The sequence below is a fragment of the Arvicanthis niloticus genome, chromosome 8 (genome assembly GCF_011762505.2).
Source record: "Arvicanthis niloticus isolate mArvNil1 chromosome 8, mArvNil1.pat.X, whole genome shotgun sequence".
Lineage (NCBI taxonomy): Eukaryota > Metazoa > Chordata > Mammalia > Rodentia > Muridae > Arvicanthis > Arvicanthis niloticus.
In genome coordinates, this window is record NC_047665.1 from 14,537,535 (window position 1) to 14,562,018 (window position 24,484).

The 24,484-nt window shown below is 42.9% G+C and overlaps 1 protein-coding gene across 1 annotated transcript in view; it reads left to right on the forward strand.

Annotated features, from left to right (window-relative positions):
* The window catches only part of Fam120a (family with sequence similarity 120 member A), a 91,912-nt gene that overhangs the window by 49,562 nt on the left and 17,866 nt on the right, over positions 1–24,484 (forward strand). The window contains exons 8-11 of the mRNA XM_034510604.2: positions 8,019–8,106; positions 10,058–10,285; positions 12,714–12,888; positions 20,612–20,861. Of these exons, the coding sequence (XP_034366495.2) occupies positions 8,019–8,106; positions 10,058–10,285; positions 12,714–12,888; positions 20,612–20,861 (741 nt within the window). The remainder of the gene's footprint in view (positions 1–8,018; positions 8,107–10,057; positions 10,286–12,713; positions 12,889–20,611; positions 20,862–24,484) is intronic.

Below are 24,484 nucleotides of genomic sequence, written 5' to 3' on the forward strand. Positions count from 1 at the left end.
CAAGAATTATTATCTAGTATTTGTACTTTTAGAGGAATTGTTTATCAGAACGATAGTTTTATATTCTTTTGAATGAAAATTTCTGGATTGCCTCACCAGAAATGAGCATTTTAAACAAGCACCCTGTGATTGTCATCAGATGGGAAGGCAACTGGCAGGAAGTCTAAGAAGCTCTCATTCTGAGACACTTCACAAGGTCTGAAGACTAGGTATCTGTACAGGACTATTTGTTATAAATTGTGAAACACTGGCAGAAGGCAGGAGAAGAAAGCTGTAGACTCTGAGCCTTGTACAAACAGGACTCTAGAAACCAGGTCTGGGTAGTTACTTGGACAGGTGGGTGGTGTGGAGGGTGGACGTTGAGAAGAGTGCTGTTTCCAGGTTAGGATAAGAGTACCTTCAGCTCATTGCTGTTTTAAAGACTCTGCCTGGCTGTTCCTGGGTTCCCAGAACACGAACACACACACACACACACACACACACACACACACACACACACACACTCTCTCTCTCTCTCTCTCTCTCTCTCTCTCTCTCTCTCTCTCTCTCTCTCTCTCTCTCTCTCTCTCTCTCTCCCTGTGAACTTTCCCCAGACACTATCATTTACTATTTCCTGTGCATCTTGTTCCTGAAAAGGGATGTGAACCTCTCATCCGGCATTTTGTGTTTGCTGCTATTGTAGAGAAAGTGTCTTTCAGGAAACTTGATACACAGCCTCAAGTCAAGGTTGGACTTGAGTTGTGTGACTCAGGGACTTAATTCCTTAAATTGGTTGCCTCACTTATGACAGTAAGAATGAGGTTGTGTTAGAGGAAGGTGCCAGAGGACGTAAGGAGCCTGTTCCTGAAGCCCTGGACCCTAAGCTTTGCTCATGGCGGATGCTGTGGTACAGTTCGGATTTGTGAGTGTGATGTTGGGGTCTCAGTCCTTGGGGAGGATCCTAGGCAGTTGTGTGAATTGCACGTGGGGTGTGTTATGTGCAACATATAAGAACAACTTGGTGCTCTTAGTGGCTCTGCACCCTGGGCAGTATAAGTAATAGTTTTAGCTGCTCAGGAGACTGACACAGTAGGCCTCATGAGCCTAAGTGCTCAGGCAGCCTGGGTAATATGATGAGACCTTATATCAAAACATAAAAACAATGTCAGCTTTAGTTTCTTAATAATAAATAAAACCCATAATTCCAGCATGTGGAAGTCTGAGGCAGGAGGATTGCTGTAGATTTGAGGCCAGCCTGGATCACATAGTGTTTCAAGTTAATCTGGGCTGCGGAGTGAGATCCTGTGTCCCAAAGCTCAAGCAAAACAGAAACAAAATCAGTAGGAAGAGTAAGTCAGTATCTTACCTTTGATTTGGACGTGACCAACATGATGTTTTTAGGAGAGTCTTGAAGGAGAGGAAGTTATCTATCTGTTTGTTTACCCAAGAAATGCTTGAGCACTTGCTGTTTGCCAGTGGGCATGGCTGAGGAAGTGTGCTTTGATGGTGTGCTGTGCTGGAGGACAGTCTGCAGTGGCAGATACGGTCCCGATGGACATCTGGAGAGCAGAGGGCAGATTAGGTGCTGGTCTCCAGGCCTGGCCTTGCAGAGATGATTGGTCCTTGGCCTGGAAAGACTTGTTTTTGTTTGTTTGTTTGTTTTTGTTTCAGAAAGGAGTAACCTTCTTGGCACCATATGCCTTTGAAACAGAGTTTAACCTCAGAAGTTTAATTCTAAGCCCTTCAACAGAGGAGTGCCAACCCTCACCATTTCTATACTGTAATAGCAGGGGAAGAGTCCTTAGGTTCCTCATAAGGGCACACCTCTATGTGATCCTTTTTGCACCTCTCACCCACAAGACTACTTACTTGGCTGTGTCTCTGGCCAAGCACAATACACTCTGTAAATACTCACTTGTTAGGATGAAATGCTAAGGCCCAAACCAGACTGTCAGTTCCCTTCCCCTTCCCCTTCCCCTTCCCCTTCCCCTTCCCCTTCCCCTTCCCCTTCCCCTTCCCCTTCCCCTTCCCCTTCCCCTTCCCCTTCCCCTTCCCCTTCCCCTTCCCCTTCCCCTTCCCCTCTTCCCCCCTTTCCCCCTTTCCCCCTTCTCCCGTTCCCCCTTCCCTTTCTTCCCCTTCCACTTCTTCCCCTCCCCCTTCCCCTTCTTCCCCTTTTCCCCTTCTCCCCTTTTCCCCCCTTTTCCCCCTTTTCCCTTTTTTACCCTTTTCCCCCTTCCCCCCTTTTCTCCCCTTTTCCCCCTTCCCCCCTTTTTTCCCTTTTTTCTCCCTTTCCCCTCCCTTTTCCCCCTTCCCCCCTTTTTCCCCCTTTTCCCCTTTTTCCCTTTTTTCCCCTTCCCTGCTTTTCCCCTTTCCCCCTTTTCCCCCTTCCCCCCCCTTTTCCTCCCTTTCCCCTTTTTTTTCCCCTTTCCCCCTTTCCCCTTTTCTTCCCCTTTTCCTCTTTTCCCTCTTCCCCCTTTTCCCTTTTTCTCCCTTTTTCCCCTTTCCCCCCTTTTCCCCCTTTTCCCCCTTTCCTCCCTTTTCCCCTTTTCCCTTTCCCCTTTTCTCCTTTTCTCCTTTTCCCCTTTCCCCCTTTTCCCCTTTTTCCCTTTCCCCTTTTCCCCTTTTCTTCCTCTTTCCCCTTTTCCCCTTTTCTTCCCCCTTTCCCCTTTTCCTCTTTTTCCCCCTTTCCCCCTTCCCCCTTTTCCCCCCTTTTTCCCCTTTTCCCCCTTTTCCCCCCTTTTCCCCTTTTTTCCCTTTTCCCCTTTTTCCCTTTTTCCTTTTCCCCTTTTCTTCCCCTTTCCCCCTTTTCTTCCCCTTTTCCCCTTTTCCCTCTTCCCCCCTTTTCCCCCTTTTTCCCCTTTTCTCCCCCTTTCCTCCCCTTTTCCTCTTTTCCCCCTTTTTCCCCTTTCCCCCCTTCCCCCTTTTCCCCCTTTCCCCTTTTCTTCCCCTTTTCCTCTTTTCTTCCCCCTTTCCCTCTTCCCCCCTTTTCCCCTTTTTTCCCTTTTTCCCCTTTTCCCCCCTTTCCCCCCTTTTTCCCCTTCCCCCCTTTCCCCCTTTCCCCCTTTTTTCCCCTTTTCCCCTTTTTTCCTCTTTCCCCCTTTCCCCCTTTTCCGCTTTCTCCCTTTTCCCCCTTTCCCCCTCTTTCCCCCCTTTCCCCCTCTTTCCCCTTTCTCCCTCCCCCTCCCCCTCCCCTCCCCTCCCTCCCTCCCTCCCTCCCTCCCTCCCTCTTTCTTTCTTTCTTTCTTTCTTTCTTTCTTTCTTTCTTTCTTTCTTTCAGATTTCTTTATTTTATTCATATGAGTACACTGTTGTTCTCTTCAGACACACCAGAAGAGTGCATTGGATCCCATTACAGATGGTTGTGAGCCACCATGTGGTTGCTGGAAATTGAACTCAGGACCTCTGGAAGTGCTCCCAACCACCGAGCCATCTCTCCAGCCCAACTGTCAGTTTCTAATTTAGAAACATTTCCATGAGTACATTTTGTGTGGTACTATACTGGGAACAATAGCCAGATTTTGGTCTAGAATGATGTACAGAATAAGTGGTTTAGTTCCCCAAACCTTATGTCAGGTGATGGATGATTGGGGAATGTTACGGAAGAAATCAAAAGCAAGAAAAGTTTTCTGCAAATAATAAGGTAAATATTTTTAAATGACAAAAGATATAATGGACTAGAGAGACAGCTCAGCAGAAGAAGTAAGCTTTGTGGGCTTGCTGATGGAAGTCTAGGCCTGGGTTTTAATTGCTGACTTCTGCAGACTTTTCTCATACAGTGTTTGTGGAGGAAACCAGGCCTGTCTATACCTAGGGCAGCACCTGAACCAGCCTGTTGTCTATTCCTGGGACAGGTAGTTAGGGGAAAAAAAATCAGAACAAGTGTTCTTCTTTTTAACTAATTCTCTCCCCTTCTCTGTCAGAACAGCAACAGAACATACTTCTTGCCCTACTTTTGTTAAAATTGAAAAGAAAAATTCAGTTGGTATAATGTTGTTGTTTTTTTTTTTTTTTCCTTTCCTGGCCTTTATTGAACCTTTGTAGTATTACAGTATTTATTGAACTGTAGAATTACAGTTGGGTCTGTATTGGAGATGTTTATTACTTTTATAGATTTATTTGGGCTTATAAGATTTAAATCAAAGGGAATGAATAACTTGGAAGCTTTAACTTCTTACACATTTTTTTTTCTAATTACCACCTGTAGTAGACAGTTACTTCGAGTTCAAACATTAAAAAATACAAAGAACCCCATATAATTCCCAATCTAGATGGGGATCAGCCAAAGATTAGGGAATCTATAACACTTTATTTTTCTCTGCATGTACTAAAACACATTTTTTTATAATAATAAGGTCTTAGGAACAGCTTGCCCTTTTTCTTTCTTTTATACTTAAGATACTTAAATAAGTATATTTATGCATGTAAGTATGACATATGAATACTTAATGTTTAATCAATAATGTATACATGATAAATATTGCTAACTCTTTACCGATGTTTTTAAATGTGTCTGTAAAAATCCTTATTCAGAGAAAAGGAACATTTCAGTTTTGTGACTTTGTAAAGCCTTGTTTTTGTGAACATAGATGTATGTGTCTTAAGTGGAGAGAGACTCCATTGTAATAAAATGTGCAGTATATATTGTTGATTTTGAGTTACAGTATCCTAGTAATAATGGTAGTATTTCTTGCATAAGCTTTCTTCACCAATTCTAACAGCATGTGGTTCACATAGGATCACATCTAATGTGTGAAGAGTGAGCTCTGGAAGATAGGCTGCCGAGTGCAGAGGCCTGCTGGGCTGCTCCTGCCCTGTAGGGCTGGCTTGGCATCTTTGGCTATGGTTATGTAGCTTCCTGCTCACACGTGGATGAGCACATTTTCTGAGGTTTTTTTTTTTTTTTTTTTAATTATATAAGCAAAATTGACTATTGGAACTATATAAAATTAAAACAGTGATTTGTTTTTTTAATGTAAAATACTAAAGGATTTTATTCACATCCTTGACCTAGTATTTCAGGAAACAGAGACTTTAGATATGGGTCTTTTTTTGTTGTTGCTATTCTTTTCTTTTTTTTTTTTTTTCTCCCCCTCTTTCTTTCTAAGGGTGGCTAACAAAAAGAATTCCTGTCTCCCTGCCCTGGAGTTCGAGGACATTATAGACAGAGTGGACAGAATAGTTTGCATGTGTGCAGTGGATGGGCTTCTTTCCAAATGGGTGGGCACATGTTCCAGAACTCATATCCACATTTTATCGTTTTACACATTTCTAAGATCTTTCTGTTGAGGCAGTGCAGAGTTTTATGTGTTGGAAGAATAACCTTGATCTTCAGCAAGAGTCTACATTCTAGCTGTCTGCTAGCTGTTTCATATTAATCTTATCATATTCAAAGCTCACAGACACTGGCATCTTAGAAAATGTGAGGCATGTCCTGCTGTTACATGGGAAAGAACTTGTCCTCTGAAGTAAGACCTTGTATAGGATGATTGTTTAGGTTGGAACACATTGCTGTCTCCAACTGGTGCCAGTGACCTGAGCATCACTCGGGCAGAGTTGCCTGCCAACAGCTCTGACAGCCTTACAAAGCTTGCCTGCCTCACTGGTACTCCTCTGTCTCCACAGAGTTGGGATGGAAGTGGTTGCTTGCTTGCTGTGTTTTTACATGTAGCTAGAGCTACTTCTTCAGCTGGTTGTCCTGGGACAATGTGTGACACGATCTGGAGTAGCACATCTGGGACTCAGTCCTTTTTATGGAGTTGGGGATAGACTGACTTCTCTGAGCCTGAGTTTGATCATCACAGACTTTTGCCATGGGTATGGGTGAGAGTCGAAGAGAGCTAATGCTGGTCTGTAAAACATCTGGTTACAAATAAGCTTAAAGTGTTACCTGCTGTGTCAAATGGATTCTAGAATGCTGAATTTCATCTCTTCGTCAAAGAAAAGCATTTATCCTAGCCACATACTTTGGTTTCTTACATTGTGAAGTACTAACTGCCCTCGTGAGTGGTTTAGACTACTTGAACACTGGCTTTTCTCAAGATACTTTCCAGGAACAGTAATGCTAGTCTGTCTTGTGAGCATCAGGGTGATGACATTACTGTATTTTCGACTTGATGGTACATATAGAACAAAACACAGACACCTTCCGGTGTTAGTAGATTCTCTGGGGTGTTAGATGGCATGGCACTGTACCTCAGCAGTAGAGTCAGGAGAAAAGTGTGCCCCTTCCCCTTCAGCTTTCCTTCCTACTGTTGCCACCCAGTTTTCAGGAGCCCCAGGAACACTGCCCACACATCTATGTGTTCAGTGAACATTTCAGGCACTTTTGTTGTCTAAAAGCAGTTTCAGAACCTGTGCTGTTTTTTATGTCACGTAAGACATAAGCAAGGTCTGCTCTTGGCAGTACACTGAGTGATTTATAATCCCCTATGCCTCCCCATGTCACATGTGTCACATCTCTGCATTCTTGGCTGCTCATTTACTGACTGGCTCATAGCTGGATGACATGCACTCAACAGGTTAGTGATGGACCTCTGACCAGACCCTTCTCAAGTCTCTGTCCACTCAGCTGTCAAAGTGCTCCCCACCCCCCACCCCCACCCCTGCTGCCTCCCAGAAGTGGCCCGTTACTCAACAGAGGTGATTATGCTCATTTTGCCTCTTGGTTATCATTGTGTTTTAAGTTGAAATTTGTTTTTGTGTGTGTGTGTTTGTTTGTTTTTTTTTTTTTTTTTTTTTTTTTTTTTAAATAAATAAAGGGTTTCTCTGTGTAGTCCTGGCTGTCCTGGAACTCACTCTGTAGACCAGGCTGGCCTCGAACTCAGAAATCCACCTGCCTCTGCCTCCCAAGTGCTGGGATTAAAGGCGTGCGCCACCACTGCCCGGCTTGAAATTTGGTTTTTATACTGAGTAGTGATGTATGTATAGTGCTTTCTCTGACCCCAGAAACCTAGACACAGTGAGATCTCTTCACCTTTTTATGTTGACTGTGTAGTGTCTTTGGCTAGAGCAAGCTGCCATGTAATGAGTGAGATCAAGGACACTCTAGGGTATCACCACATGGAACAACACTGTTGGTTTAAGATAGATGTTGCAGCCTTTATAATAAGAAATAATGCTTCCCTTATTTCTTTTGCATAAAACTAAAATGAAATTGATTGATAGGTAGGAAAATTAATGAGTATTTAAATCTCTCCATTTGCCGTAAAGATCAATTAGAAAGGCAAGTCAGTAGCATGAAGTGGCATGTTCTGTAGTCATCACAGAGGTAATTTAGGTACAGAGTGCTGCCAATGAAGGATAGGTGTTGGGACCATGTACCCAGAGGGGCACTGGCCATCTTCACCTAGAGTCACCCTGCCTGCTGGCTTTCTTACATGACCCTTGTGTCCCCACTACCTATAGGACAACACTTTTCACCTTTGCTAGGGACCATGATTACTTAACTGATAATATTGTGTCCCTTAAATAAAAGTGAAGGAGGGTTTATGAAGTAATGCTTACCCAGACCACTCAACTCTGATCTGCTGCTTTCCAGGTTTTGAAAATACTGCCTAAGTATAGTAAAGTGTTTTCAGAGGCTGCAGATCATGAGTCTGAAATATGTCTTCTTGACCGCTCATTTCTTTCTATACCACCTTTGTGTGTTGGGGGGGGGGGTGAGTTGGTTTAGGGGGGTTGGTTTACTAAGGTGTTTGCCAAGTAGGAATCTGTCCCTGTTCTCTGAACCTGAGTTCATCTCTCTCCTGTACCTATGCACTAATTTCTTCTTTTTCTATTGATGGTTGACACCCTTCCCATGAAGGTTGGGTGCCTATAAGAGTGCTGTTATGATGCACTTAGAAATTATGCTGGATAGCCTCTTTTCACTTTGAAGTAGAAGGAAATATTCCTGAGATAAAATTTTGAGCAAAATACAAGGACATCAGAGCATGAAAAGTCACTGCTGTTGCCACTGAGTCAACAGGGTTAGTCTGGGCTTTTTTTTCATTGTCAGGTTTAGTCCATAGTATCTATTGATCCTGTTCATTTGTGTTTAGCCACATCAGCGGGAACAAGATTGGCTGGGAGAAGACAGGAAGCCATGCAGAGCCACTGACACGGGGAGACCCAGGAGACCAAGTAAAGGTATAGAACCCACACTTTCTGTTATTTAATTTCTGACTGGTCATGTACACTGGTGACCAAGTTAAAGAAAAATTCTTTCTGAAATGAGTCATATGCTTTCCAGAGGGCTCAGAAAAGGAAAGAATTGTTTAGAATTGCCTCAGTCTGCTTGGCCTGGGAAGGATGGCACCCATAACATTCCTTCCTCTACAGGACCTGGTCTTGAGCCTTCCTGTGCCCCCTTTTAAAGGGTGTTGGTAAAGACTGATTTAGAAAGCACCTGGAGTGAGAGAGAGTGTGTGTGTGTGTGTGTGTGTGTGTGTGTGTGTGTGTGTGTGAAATTAGAAGTAGTTGGGTGTGGTGGAGCTTATCCTGTGTGTATGTGTGTGTGTGTGTGTGTGTGTGTGTGTGTGTGTGTGAAATTAGAAGTAGTTGGGTGTGGTGGAGCTTATCCTTAACCCTAGCCTAGCACTAGGGAGGCAGAGGCATGCAGATCTGAGAGTTCCAGGCCCGTCATGGCTACACAGTGAGGCACTGTCTCAAAAGAAGAGAAAAAAAGTAGGAGTCAGGTAAATTCTACTTCCACTGTACCTGCTCTGTCTGCTAGCAATGGCCTCTGGAAATCCATCTGCCATTTGTGGTCCCTGAGGGGGAACAAGACTCCTGCTTCAAGAGGGTTGGGCAACTTCATCTGGGTACCAGAAATTCAATTAAAACTCCAAGTCAACTGAAGGATGGTGAATCAATTAAAAATAAACAATGAAAATACTTCATAAGAACTGTCATTTGTTCATGAGAGAATCTGGCAAAATGCTTTGCACTGTTTTGTATCTGTTCTTAGGGAAGAGGGAAAGTATAGGGAACCCTTGTGAATTTTCCACAGGTTCTTCTAAGACCAAACTTGGCACTTGGGTATTAAAGGATAAAATTAGCTCTCAATTATATACTCTTGGAATGAAGACATTTATTCCAAGACAGCAAAACATACATGTTTTAGGGTGACACCAAATCAACCAATAAGCAGTTTTTGCTTCCAGCACTCTGATCAAGAAGAGTTTATCGTGCAAATAATAATTACTCTTGGGCAGTTTTTCAGACAATTCAGAGTATGCCAGGGCATCTGGATCTGCCTCTCTTTTCTTTGGCGTTTTTCCCGGCACTGGTGCAAGCCTGAGTTAGTCCATTGTGGTCCAGCTTTCTGCCCTGTGCCCATGCCTGCTGTCTGTGTGAGCAGTTGTTAACAGAGTAGCCATTTTCACCTAGAAATACTATTATCCATTTTCAGAGTTAGCGTTTATAGTTCTGAGTCATTGTTTTTTTATGGGATTAGATTGTTTTAGAGAGAGGATTGTGGTATGCTGCATTGTTGCTGTTATTGTTCTGTTTTGTCTGTGTGTAATTACGTGTAGGGCTTTATCATGACTGTAGAGAGAAAGTTTTAGACGGGAATTTTGTTCTTCAGCACCAACAGTTACAAGACTGAAGTCAGATCTGGTAGGAACTCAGTTTTTTGAATTACTAATTATAGTACTGTGGTCAAATGCATAGCCTCGTTGAGTGCATTAGGAAGATCTTAAGAACAACAGAACACAGAGAACCAGAAACACATGGTGATGCTCAGACAGTGGGGCAGCTTCAGAGAGCTGGAAACTCGATGCAGGGAGCCTGGAGTCAGGGGAAGGTGGAGCTGCTTTCTGAGATGAGTCTCCTTGTCCCCCACACTAGAGGAGACAGTCTGTGCTGTCCTCTGTGGCACAGTGTATGATGGTGGTATTTTTGTGCATGAAGTAGTCTGACGATGTAGGTGAGAGTTTTCTGCCCACCCTGCCTTTTGGTTGGCACCAAATCTGACCATTCTAGGCAGGAGTCATCTCTGCCGTCCAGTGTTAAGGTGGTACCCTTGTATATTTAAGAGAATGAGAGAATGGGACATAAACTATTCTTTCCCTACTTTCTGTTCTTTGTTCTGTAGGTAGAAGGTTCATCCACTGCCTCTTCGGGAAGCCAGCTAGCTGAAGGCAAAGGGAGCCATATGGGCACCGTTCAGCCAATCCCGTGCCTCCTGTCAATGCCCACTAGGAACCACATGGATATTACCACGCCTCCCTTGCCCCCTGTCGCACCTGAGGTGCTGAGAGTGGCCGAGCACAGACACAAGAAGGGACTGATGTACCCCTACATCTTCCATGTCCTGACAAAGGTATTACCCAGGGGTCTTGGAGCAGTTTTAAGTATTTGACAGCATTCCATCCCTGGTTTTCTTTTGAAAACTTTTTTCTTTTTTCCTTTTGTCCTTTTTGGTTTTTATAAAGTATTTCCAATTTCTAAATGTTAAACAAAAAATATAAATTTGTATCTATAAATGCAATTTAAAAGCAAGTCATGAAGTCTTTTCTTTAAAATTTAAAACCACTTTTTAGTGAAATAACGGCACGTTGTTTCATGACTCATAATTTTTTTCTTAGTTGAGAATTCTTACACATTTGTGTTATAACATCAAGTTAATCCTAATGTTGTAAACAGTATCTGACTTCTTTATTATTTGTTTGTAGGCGATAACATCTCCTCTAGTAGCACTTCATGCATTTGACTTTGTTCCTCTGCTTTGTTGACTGCAGTGTTAATGATAAGACCCAAGAATGGTATACAGGATTTTGTTAAAATGTACATATTAGAAATGCCAGTTATCTTCTATATAGCAGCGAATTTACCTTATTAATGTTTTACCAAATGTGTAGCTAAATATATACATACTGTTGACATTGTTTTTAATCTAGTGTCTCATGTATCTCTGTGTATGTAAATTTTCTCAGTGATTTATGGTCTCTGTGTTGGCACAAGTCACTTCAGTGATAAATTCGTCATACAGAATTGGTTTATTGCTATCTTGCTATCACCAAGTTTTCTTCATTACATGGGCTCTGTCTTTTTCACTCCTCTATTTTCTGCAATCCATTTGTGGCTTATAAAATGGAGTCAGTAAATGCCAAAGGCTCCTTCCTTTTTCACAGTTGTCGTGAGGTGGACCTTGGTCAGCTCATCCAAACACAGAGCATTTAGCTAATGCTATTTAACTCTTAAGCCATTTCCTTTTCAGTTGTCAGTGCCTCCAAGTCTCGTCTTACTGTTTAATATGGGCGTGCATGAGTATCAGTGGTCAGATTGTGGTCATAAAACAAACATTATTCTAAAATATCACCAAAAGTTATGAAAATGCAATTTATTTGTTATAGTTTGTTATGTATGATACAGTTAAGAGTCCAGCATTTTAGAAGACTTTTTTTTTTTTCAAGAGAACGTGTATAGAGATGTCACTTGTTCCTTGTGGGACTGTTTGAGATATAAGGGACACTGGAGCCACCCTCTGCATCCGTGCTGCCAGCTTTGATGCCTGGCAGTTGGGTAGACCCATGTAAAGAGTGCAGATGGTACTAATAGCTTTCTTCTGTTCTTACAAATATCAAGGGAAGACAGAGTGTCCAGGCTTGGGAAAAGTAAACTTTTCTTTCAGGTTTAAAAAAAAAAATGCTACTTTGGACTTTTCAGTATAGGAGCAGTTTAGGCTGCAGCACATACCATTTCCAACGAGCCGAGGAGCCCTGCCACACAATCGAGACATTTGCAGCAATGTGAAGCTTCATAGTACTGTTGAGAATTACTAGCAAGAGAAATCCTCATAGTAAATGAATATATTAGAGGACATTTAACCACTGGATTAGTCAAGAGGAAAGAAAGTATTGAAGATAAGGAGAAAATCAATTTTGAAGTTAAATTTGTGTGAAAGAGCAAATATACAAGGTGGTTATTAAGAGAACTTACAGATGTTTAATAGGCATTGGAGGTCATGTTGTGTATTTTTCTTACAAATATACATAAGCAAAATTCTTTGAATATATTGATGTATTGTGATACCATGCAGTAGAAGTTTGGCAACAGTCAGCTGCTGAACACCACAGTGGTTTCTCTCTTGATGGCATGGTCTTGAGTTAGATGAAAGTCTTGCCACATTGGGACCTGAGCTTTCCCCGTTTTCTGTCCTAGCAGCTGTCTGTGGCCTTGACCATGGTGATATACATGGTAAGCACCTACCTACTGTGCTGGGGAAAAGCCAAGAACATGTTTAAAAAAGAAGTTCTCTTAGGGAGGTCATTTTTAACATGTGGTAACTTTTATGGAAAAGCTTGGTAAAAAATATGACTTTCATTTCAGAATACTGAATACCTTGGATTTTGTACGGGTCATTAAAAATTATAAATTTTATTATCTCTGACCATCTTGACCCATGAATAAAAGTTGTAGATTCTTCATGCTTTCTTCTGTATTTGTTGTCTGGTGTTATTTGTGTAGAATGTTTAAAAAGCTTTGGCTCATCTATGTGGTTTTCTTTTGTTCTTGGTATTTGGATTAAAGATAAAGTAAAAACAGGATTAAGCTTGAGTCTCTGGGCGTACATTTGGACCACAGACTGCCAGTGGACTCTCCTCAGCATCTCTCTCTAGACAAGTTGTTAAGCCATTGGAATAGAATAGCTATGTCATTAATGGAGATGATGCAGTATATTACTGTGAGTTTCTTGTAAATTCAACATGAAAAATGTGCAATATTATTCTGCTTTCTTCCATGCAAAGGGTGAAATCAAAATTGCTGTTTCTATTGAAGATGAAGCCAACAAAGACCTGCCTCCGGCCGCCCTGCTCTATAGGCCAGTTCGTCAGTATGTTTACGGAGTCCTGTTTAGTTTGGCAGAAAGCAGAAAGAAAACTGAGAGACTTGCTTTTAGAAAGAACAGACTTCCACCAGAATGTATGTACTGTAACAATCCATTGTTTGTTTCCCTCGGTACCTCGTAATCTCTTGTGCATTTTCTAAAGCCTTAGAAGTATCGTGGCTGAGTTGCCTGAGACCCTCCTTGTGCTGGAGGTGGGCTGTCCTCTGGGCGGTAGGCCAGGGTCGAGCCCTCAGAACAGGAGAAGCCATACTTGGTACTATTTTAGTAATTATGTTTATTTGGTAAAAGAGTAAAATAGCAGGTTTCCAATGTTAAACTTGACATTGATCTGAAAACATCTTCAACAGCCAACACTCTCTGTGACTATCCTGGTGTAGTAGCCAAGATGCATGTCTGCCCCTGTGCTCTTGAGGCCCAGATCTGCCTCTGCAGGAGCGCAGAAGTCTGGGGAGAAGCTCCTATAAGGTTCTACCACCATAGTGGATTCACTTCAGGACTGCCATGGTTTACCAGGGTATGGCTACTTCAGTTCATCAACATGGGGGAAGGGAGGGACACTAGAAAGGACTGTTTGGAATGCTGGTCAAAGTTGAGGTCCAAAGCATTGTCTTTCATGAGGCCTGTGTCATATTTTTGGGGAAAGTTTTGCTTTCTTCTTTATACTATTATCTGCTAATTTAAGATCACAAAAATCAATATATGCTAGGAAGTACAGAAATGTTATCTAAAACATAGAGTCTAAAATCAGAATATTGTGACTATTTATAAATTCCTGGACCATTCTCTTGAGCAAAGACCCTTTAGTTGTGATTCCAGCTGAGGTGAGCAAGTGTTGGCCTCACTAAGTATGACATGCATGGCCAGCACTTCCTGACTGGCTTGTGTAGTTCTGAGCACGGGAACTTTAAACTCAATCTACAGGATCTTACACTGTCTCAGGATGGCTTGAACTCCAAGCTGCCCTCCTGCCCTCAGCCTCCTGAAGTCTAGGATGACAGATTATGAGCCAGAACACCTGCTTTAACTTCAGTAGATTGTTAAAGTTTCCTTTGAGCCATAAGGCTATAAAATAGTCATCCTTCTTTCCTTTTTCTCAGAGTTAGTTACACTGAGGTACAGCTGAGTGTGCCCATCAGGGCTTCTGCTCTCTACCCTTCTGTGTCAGAAAGCCATGAACCTGGGGCCTCTACTCAGCCCCTTATCCTCAGCTCCAAAGGACTGGATTGGTTTCTCAAAAGATGTTCTTTTGTTGATTTGCTTTTGTGTTCAAAAACTGGACTACTCTTCAAAGAGTTTCCAGTAACCATTTCTGCCATCCTGCAGAGTCTGGTGTGACTTGACTTCTTCCTCTCAGGCACAGGGTCTTGGTGTCATAGTATGCTCCTATACCAGAGGCATGCAGAGAGCACCCTTGACCTTTTATGCCCTGCTGCAGGTCTTCAGGCAGCAAGGACAAGTTTTTGCAAAGCTCATGTACAAGGTGCATGAGGAATGGAGCGTGTTAGGGGCCAGGCAAAGCCTTTTCCTCAGTGATGCCCACCTGCCTTTAACCTTGTTTCAAGCAAGTCTTGGAAACCCCTTGGGAATGAGCCATCAAGGAAAGAAAAGATTGGGGTAAGGAAATATGAAGTGATTTAGGCAGGCACCTCAGATGTGCAGGCTGCTGACCTGTGTGAGAGAGAAAAGAACATGGGAGACTGTACAAGGGTGGAGGTGGTAAGCTGTACCTCATGTCTCCCTCTCTTCAGACATGGCAGAGAGACCCTAGCTTTAGGATGTGGATATGACCAGGGCTGCTGCTTCCCTTCTTTCTCCTTCCCTTCTTTATGAAGTTGGAAAATTACTATCACCATTACCACCACCACTACCACATCCTGCTTTTCTTCCTCCTCTTCCTCTCCTCCTCCTTTTCTTTCTCTTCTTCTTTTTGCTTGGGGGGGGGGGTTTGAGGGAAACACTAGGAATGATCTCTGAGAGAAGATGTATGTGCTAGAGAAGAAACAAGTGGAAATAAGGAGTCTGTGTCTGGACTCAGGCTGTAGAAGCAGACAGCGGGCACAGGGTGTCCGTCCTTCAGAGCTTCTGCTCCTGAAAAGGGCAGGAGGAGCTGTGGATGAGAAGTGACTGGACTTGGTTTGGGAAGAAAGAACCAAGTAACAGTGTACCAAAGAGTGGGACCAGCCAGGAAGGCTGAGGAATGAAAGGGTGTCTTCTCCTCACACAGTAGTGAGATAGCTTTTTGTCAAGCGTGGCTTGTCAATTCTATCTTGTTACTACTGAGTGTGTTCCTTGCAGGAGTGTCTAACACAAAGTGAAGGATTGGCCAGGTGATGGTGGTACATGTCTTTTATCCCTGCTCTTAGGAGGCAGAAGCAGATTGATCTCTGAGTTTGAGTCCAGCCTAGTCTACTGAGAGAGTTTCAGGACAGCCAGAGCTACACAGAGAAAAGCTGGGGGTGGGGAGGGGGATGGTGGAAAATGGGAAATGGTGAATGGTTGATACAAATATGTGGTTATGATTTATTGAGGTGAATATACACAGACTTTTAGTGTATTAGGGATTTAAAATAAAATACCCTTGTGAGAGAGCATGTAATTACTGAGGATCTTTGAAGGCTGAGGATGTAGCCTAGTACTAGTGTGTTCATATAGCACAGGGATGGCCTAATTCACTCTTACAAACTTACCTTTGCTGATACCAAGTTTTCAGTAGAATTCTGATCCTTGGTGGAACAGGCTAAACTGTCCTTCCTGTAGGCAGTAACCCAGAGTGGGCTCTCAAATGAGGATGGGCCTACTGTTGTCCAGTAAGCTAGAGCCCTGTCTCTGGTGTGGCCTGAGCAATAACAGGAGCTGAAGTCACACCTCCCTCCAGCGTAAGTTTTCCTGTTGTAAAGGTGTGGCTCTGGAGTTTTCTGGGTGCTGGGCAGGAGGCTAGAGGAGGGTAACTCTGCTGCCCCTTTCTGAGACTATACCCATGGTTATTCCCAGTTATTGGTGTTCCCTAAGAGCTAAATGATTTGCGGCATGAAAGTAAAATGCAGGTTTCAGCAAGATAAAGAAGAGTGTAGTGTCTTTGCTACAACTGCAGAGTGTAATGTTCAAGATATAAAGTTCTATGAATTCACCATGATGTGTTTGAGCTGTATGTGGTAGCATAAACCTGTACTCCTAGCTCAGAAGGCGGAGTCAACATGTGAGCTTTCATAGTGAATTCCTGGCCAGCGTGGGCTACATAATGAGACCTTGCCTCAACTAAAATAGAACAGAAATTACCACCATCCATTTTATAAAATTAGCCATTGGTTTTTTTGCTTCATATTTCTTATATTTATGAAGTCTTCCCTAGTATCTCAAAATGATGTATAGACTTATTAAAGGATGAAGTGTGGAGGCAGGAACAGTGCATCCAGTGGTAGTAATAGGACATTTGTCTAACATGCCCAAGTCTGGGTTTCCATTCAGAAAGTTTCTATTTGTATTAGCACAGCAATACATTTTAGAATTAGAGATGCTTTTATATCTATCTAGCTTTATTTGTTTTGTTTTTAGTTTGATAATATCTTGCTTTGTAGCTCAAGCTAACCTTGAACTTCATTATTTTTCTGCCTCAGCCCCAATTATTGAGATTATAAACCTGTGTGCCGCCCCTCCCCCCCATCCCTATGTCTCCTGTGAATGCTGTTTGCAAGTCAAATCACTCCAGACTTCTTTATTCTGCACAGCTTTCCAGTACTAGCATTGACACTGTTCTTTCAGATTTCAAATTAACCAGCACAAGAAGTAGTTACTCAGGTCCAGCACCACTACCTGTCTGTACTATGACTCTTTTGAGTAAATTCTTACTTTGTAAGTTCTTGACTTTGTGAGTTTCCAAAATGCTAAGAGCCACATACCTGAGGAGAGGGAGGATGGGGCAGCACTCATCTTTGCTAGTGTGCCTGCCAGTGTTCTAGGGACTACTGAGCATCATCTCTCAAGAATAGTGCCTACCTCAGATATAAAAGCTTTAAGAAGAGCCTCTTAGTTGGTACTTCTTTGGGGGTAGTGGAGGTACATAGAGTAAGGAGTAGAGTGCTCCTCACTGCCCTCCCCCTGCTGGCCTGGGAGTGGGCAACATCCATGAGAAGGAAAGAATAGATTTCATGGTCTCCAGGTTTTCTTTCTACCCTGGTGTAAAGTTGCTTACATAATTTTCCCTGGACATCTCAGGCATAACAGCAGCCCTTCCTGGTGTGCATAGACTGGGGTCACAGGTCTGGGAAGCTGCTCCTTTTGCTGTATCTTCCTTTCCCTTGTAGAGGTGGTGTGTGGCATGCTGCAACTACCCCTGCAGTGTGACTTCTGTGGCACAAAGCTATAGAGGCAGCTACTATGAGCCCCTAGGAACTCCCATATATAAACGAGCTGTGCTTATTGCTCTTGGGTTGGGAGTAGAGGCCCAGATTACCCATGATACAAGCACATGATTAATGTCTGATGGCAAACAAACAGCTTAAGTATGACAGTGTTTTATAGCCCCAAATTGCATTTGAAGGTTTTTTTTTGTTTTTTTTCCTGTAAAGTAAGTATTATAAATTGAGCCTACAATCCCATAAATGCTTGCTGTTCTACAATTGGTTTTACTAAGGTAAAGCCTGGTTTTAGAGTATGGCCAGAAAGCTAATCTCTGCTGCTTTGTAGAAGTGGGCTCCTTCTAGAAGCAGTAGACATTAATGTTCATTGAGGTGACAGGTCATGCATGACCTCTTGGGTACTCTTACTCAAACATGCCTTCCTGAAATAGTCCTACCATGATCCACATTCTGACTCCAGGCCAGACAGCACCACCCTGGCAGCCTGGTGCTCTGTCACTCTCTTAGGTCTGTTACTTACAATGCATTTAGAGAGGTAGGTATAGATCTGGGAGTAGTAGTGGTTGAATATGATGAAAACACATTGTATGAAATGCTGGAAAGAATTAATAAAATGTTATGTTATAATTTATATTAAAAATTGATTTATTGTAATCAGTTAATATAGATGCCATAAATATTATAAGCTATGATATCATATATAGTTTTCCCTGCATGGTGAGAGTGCTGGGTGCTTTTTATGTTAGTAATTAGTATTTTGTTGCATAGCAAGGTTTTAGCCCTTTTTCTTAGCTTCTGGAACCAGGCCGGGCTGCATTTGTTCCCGCAACTGTCTCTTTTGTCCCATCCCTGCCTGGCATATGAAGTACCCACTAGATATGTTTAGTGATTGGCCAGCGATTGCACAGCTATTGAGTGGTGATATACTCAAAAGTTCTCCAAATATTAGAGTGTTTAAAAACAGCTGAGTATCTGGGGGAAAAAAATAAAACAAGTCCCGTACACCCGTGTCTTTGGAGCCAGCTTTGTGTGTTTATTACATCTATTCAATTGAACTGTGCTTATTCTGACGATTGCAGGTGGACACCCAAATGCTTAGTACTGTGAGAGATGGTAGAAGCCTCACCCATCGTTTCTGTGTTGTGATCTTGCCTAGTGCCCACTGTACCCACTGGATCCCTGAGGTGTAGGGCCCATAATGTCTTACCACATCAGGCAAATTTGGGACACTGAGGCTAAAGGAACCTGCCTGGTGCCCAAAATGCATACAAAACACCATCAAATAAAACAATCATTGTGGAGATTGCCCGTTACTCAGAAATGTGCTACTGACATCTGGTCCCCCCAAATAAATAAAACACAATGTGTGCTAAAAACTGATTAAAGATAGTCCAAAAACAGCCAAGGAAAGGGGAGGTTTTAGTTACAAAGATAGATGACCGAGAATGCCTCTTTCTCATGAGAAAACACAGACTCTAACATAGGGACCTTTGTTTTTATCATCTATGACAATGCATGCTGGGAACAGAATGTGTTTGTGGATTTTGTGTGGTATATGTATGGAGTAGGGATGGGGGAGAGGACATGAATGAACAAATGAACACATGTCACAGGTGTAGGAACCTGATCAGAAGCTCAGTGTGAAAGGCCCTTGCCTCAGTACCTGGTGTCCTTTGTAGTGGACACAGGAGGGAGGCAGGGGGAGGAATGGGCTTCCAGGATGGCTGCTTGTGTGGGGGGGTTGGTGCTGGGGTGGTGGTGATAGTGGTAATACATGTTCTGATGCTGGCATGGCTGGGGAAGGTTCTGGAAGCTGAGCTGTGCTGGAGCTCACTGGGAACCAGGCGGGATGGTGATGCCTTAGATTGTGCGTCCACGGACAGGCCTTGCTTGGTGATGGCGCTTTTACTGATTTTCTTCTTGACACCTAAAATAATAAAAACAAAAAATATTATGCTGATATACATGACTGTCTGTTCTGAGTTGACGAAGTTTCAAGTAAGCATTTTAAGGTGTCTCAGCTCTCCTTTAACACTGTTGAACATTCAATATCCTTAAATGTATTAACACTCACATTTCTATCAAAGATATTGAAATGAAAATGGAAGAAATTTGCTTCATGACAGTAGTACTTCTTATAAAAGAGAACTTTTTATTGACTGTCTGTACTTACATCGCTGCTTGGCCCACTGGCCTACATTCAAAGCATCACTGCACGGAGCTCTCCTGAAGGTGTGCCTGTGACGTTCCCATTTGCTACATGTTATCGTACATGTTGAGATTGAAATGTGTTTAAGCATTTTTTTTTCCCCTGTTACTGATTCATTGCACTTCCCAGTACCTAACTCCTGGCAGTTTTCATTACATTTGAAGAGGTTATTACAGCACCTGACTTTATTTAGACTCAGAGTGGAACTGGACATCAGCCAGTTCCTTGGGTGATTCTGCCACAATTTTGGAGTCTTCTGAATCTCTGCATCTTTAGGTATTAGAGAAAAGGAACCTAGGGGTAAAGCTTATTGGATAGAATGTCCACAGCCCATCCTGATTTCCATACAGATGGAGCCTTGAGTACAGGCCTTGCTCTGCTTCTGGTGTTCACTGCTTGTTGCATGTGAAATGCACACCCAGCTCCATCATCAGATTGTTACCTCAGTGGAACTGGGGAATTTTAACTTCCATATTGCAGTCTGGATTGTCTTTGTATTGCCACCCTTGTAGATCTCCCTTGGTATATTTAACCACTGGGACTGTGTCATATTTCTGTGTTTGTAAGAATCCAGCACTGATGAAACACTGGGTGTGATGTCATTGTCTGTTCTATAAGCTTAGGATATTTTGCCTCTTTCAAAATGGAATTTTGGAGACTTTTGCACGGTCTTAAGTCCTGCTGAAGATAATTACTGTGTTCTGCTACCATCTGGGATTCAGACGTTGGAATGTTAGTTCTACACAGTCGTACTGGCCACCCTGTAGTGTTTATTGCCTAGTCAAATAGAAAATCCTTAAGGAAAATTGTTGCAGTATGTAAATCACTTCTTAGATCTGTCTGACTTGTGGAAGTATTTATGTAGAAAAAAAGAGCACCTAATTTGGGTTATGTTGGAGTACTAGAGAATGCCACACTTCTTTGTATTAGACTCGTTAGTGCTAAAATTCTTAGTAGACTTAAAGTACCAACAAGTCTCTAACATTTGTGGTCTATACATTCAGCAAGTGGGGAAATCAAGTCTTGATCTGTCTGAGAAGAAGTTTATCTGTGGCTATGGAAGATGTAAGTGAGCTGTTAATCACTGAATAGAGGGTCAGAGACATAGTAGCTTGCTAAGGAAAGAATGCTTCATTCTCTGTGAGGAGGCCAGGCCCAGTGCTAGAACAGGTTGTTGCTGTGCAGCACCTATGAACAACTTGCAATGAGCCTCTTTGTGTTTTTCCTCTGCAGTCTCGCCACTGATCATTAAGGAATGGGCAGCTTACAAGGGGAAGTCTCCTCAGACCCCGGAACTAGTGGAAGCACTGGCCTTCCGGGAGTGGACCTGCCCCAACCTGAAGAGGCTTTGGCTGGGCAAGGCGGTGGAAGACAAGAACCGCCGGATGAGGGCCTTCCTGGCCTGTATGAGGTCCGATACCCCAGCCATGCTCAACCCTGCCAATGTGCCCACTCACCTCATGGTGCTCTGCTGCGTCTTACGGTGAGTGACATTGGGCAGGGGCACAGTCACCATGGTCAGTGTTTTCTGGAAAAGATGACAGGCTTACTCTACAAGGTTGTGCTGTCTGTTGAGATTTGTTGTAGACCTCTGTTTGTATGTGTAATCTAGTAATACAGGTCACATAAATGCAACAAATAATTACACTGGGGTGCATAATAGAATAGGTATATTTAGAAAGCACACAGCAGCTTGTAAATATTACATAATTGTGGGGGGGGGGGAGCAAACAGGTGAGCATGTGTGCCTGTGGAGCCTTGGAGGTTCATATGGGCGTCTTCCTCAGTCACTCTCCACCCTACCGCAGTTTATTTATGTGCGTGACTATTTGCCTGTGTGTATGTGTGTGCTGTTTGCCTGTGTCTGTGTGTGCACCAGAAGAGTGATTCAAGAGGGCGACTGCGACCTTTGTGCCCTTCACCTCAACACAGGGAAAACCTGTTCTCTGATTATGAGCAAAAGTGAGTTTGGTTACTGCTGGAGTTACTTCTTTGTTGCTATGATACAAACCAAGACTTAAAGCATCAGCTTAGGGGAGGAGGGTTTGTTTTCCGGTTTATAGGTTCCAGTCCATCAAGGGAAAAAGCGACTATGGAGGAATTTAGCCTACCGGCTTGTTCAGCTACATTTCTTAGACAGGCCAGACTCACGTCCTCAGTGATGGTACTACCCACAGTGGCCTGAAACCTACATTAATTATTGATCAAGAACAACCTCCCCCCCCATCCCCCAACAATTGAGATTCTCTCACACAGATATTTCTAGGTCTGTGTCAAGCACAGTCAGTTTATAGTCTTTGTTCCAAGTGTGAAATGATGATGTAACACTTAGCTTGTCCACTGTCAACACTGCCTGACCTAGGCAGCCTACTACACTCAATACATAATTTGTCTGTCACATTTTGTCTGTCTCAGGGACAACTTCATGTTTCCTGGACTAATAATACCCTTATGTCTTGACTGCTTATTCTCTTGTCCCCTTAAAGACTGAGCGAGAGATCCATGTTTTGCCAGCACCTAGAGTTATGAGCATGGTGTGGTGGAAGAGTGCACGTATCTCCCTGGCCTCTGCTTCCCTGTGTAGATCAGCATTTATCCACGCACCTAGGCAGAGAACCACAGAGAGGGTGTGTCTTTCTCCCATTCTCCAGAGACAGCTTTTGCCAGTGTTCTCTCCACTCTGGGTCAAGTCTCTTTAGGCATTGCCATGTCATGAATGTCGCTGTAAGGCAGGAGTCAGGATGGATAGGGAACACTGCTGGTCCAGGCTCTAGAGTCCAGGGGAATAGAGGTGAGGAAGCAGACACAGTGAGTAGAAGTTAACGTTGTGATGTGAGAAGGCCTGAAGATCTGTTGTTATGTTTGTTACACACAGACTACATCAAAGAGGTCTTCCTCAAAGTAAAGGGGCAAGACTCCAGACACGTAGATGGAACCTTAGTCAGCTGAGCTAGGCAGTGTTGGCCACAAACTTTTAATAACAGCACTTGGAAGGTAGAGGCAGAGGCAGGAACATCTCTGTGAGTTCAAGACCAGCCTGGTCTACAGAGTGAGTTTCAGGACAAACAGAGAGGTATGGGAGGAAGGATGAAGTATGAGAGTCGTCTAAAATCTCAATGTGGAGGATGCATGTGTTGACATACACCTCTAATCCCAGCACTAGAAGAGGCTGGAGGAGAAGGGTGGACAGTTCAAGGCTACCCTGGTCTACAAAGCATGATCTTATTTCAAAAAACAAAACCATCAACCACATATACATGAATGGTTTTCAGGGATGAAGGGTCCAAGGCCCCAACTACCTATTTGTACTTTGAAACACACTGTGCTGTGTGTGTTCTATATCCATGTTAATCAAGGTCAGACAAGTCTTTGGCTCTAGGCTCGTTAGCCTTTGTGGTACAGGTAGAGAAGGGGAAGATTTACAAAACTCTTCCAAATCTGTTGCTGTAAGCTCTCAAGTAATTGTTTGTTTGTTTGTTGAGACAGGATGTATCTCTCTGATTGGCCTGTAACTTGCTATGTAGTCCAGGCTGTCCTGGAACTCATGAACATAGAGATCCTCTTGCTCTGCCTTCTGAGTGCTGGTAATAAAGGCATAGGCTATCGCACCCAGCTATCAAGTGGTTTCTGTTCTGCTCAATTAATTGCATGACAAAGACCACTCACCAAAAAAGTATCTCCAGAAAACCCATTAGGTGAATTACTAATGCAAATAGGATGTGAAAATCTTCTAAAGGTGCAGATAGGAATTTCAGAATAAATGAGTATCTCAGAGTGAGTTGCTGTTTCTGTCATCTGTGGGCTCTTATCCTTGCTTTCATGAACATATTTTCTCCATATGTCTCTATCTGTATCTGAGAAGAGCTGTAAGTAACTGAATAGAAAGGCAAAGGCAGGAAGCAGATACTTTGACCAACAGGGCATGGGTTCTGCAGATATGCTGAATTCTGAGTCTTCTCTCAGAAACAAAGTTCAGAACTGTGGGTACAATTTTTTTCTGATCCAAAAAGTTTAAAAAAGGAGCATAGAACCAGGATGGAGTCTGATGATTTCCATCTAAGAGACGAAAGGAGTCCGGTAGAGAGTGAGGCTGTAGGGTGGTAAATTGTGCCAATGCCACTGAAGCCAGCAGGCTCAGAAATGGACACTCAGTGTGGAGAGGTTCATGTCATGTGTATTTTGCTCCAAATAAATACATACATAGCTATTGACATGGGGGCATGAGCACTGTGTAATAACTAATGAGCAGAAGAGAGGAATGCAAAGTGTAATTAATGAGGAGAAGAATCGTGTGTATTGAGTACTCTCTAGTCAGTAGTGGGGGTGTCTTTCACAGTCACTCACGGAGCCTCAGTGGGACCACTGTGTCTGATTTATGGCACTTGTTACAAAATATATAATACTTAACTATTTATTTATCTGAGACATGGTCTCAGTTTATAGCCCTGGCTTGGTCTCAGTTTTGGGATTAAAGGCCTGTGCCACCATGCCCAGCCAAAGGGTGTAATTTTTGTCAGTGTACACTGTGATAATTTAATTTACTTTTATATCACTGTTTAAGTGCAGTAGAAATATTTAGTATTCATTCACACTGAGATTCGACTGCTTATTTTTTACGCTACATAATTGTACCATAAAGTGTATGTCTCTGTGTCCTTCAGTTTCAACCTTGATTGATATAGGACACTTACTTCTGCTTCAGAATTGCTAGAACAATATATAAGTTTCTGTCTGTAAATATTTAGGTCAATATCTCCCTCTTAGTGAGAGTTTCACTGTGTTTATTAATGACTCATTAGAAGCTCCTGTGTCTCCTCAGTGTACATTTCTATAAGTGAATGCTAGCTCTGGCATGGTTTTATGAACTTGGTTTTAAGCCCGAGAAATGCCGCGTTAGCAGGCAAAGGTGGAAAGAGTGTTGTTTTGCATCTCTCCACTCCCTAGACTCCTTTGAGTTGTTCTCCAGGGCTCACAGAGCAGTCTGTCCTCAGAAGTTGTTTGAATGGTACTTAGCAACCTGATCCAGTCCCCCATAAGATTTGTTGGGTACAGAGTCAGTACTAATGGGCTTACAGGCTTATGACTGTTGCAGTTAGCTATCTCCAC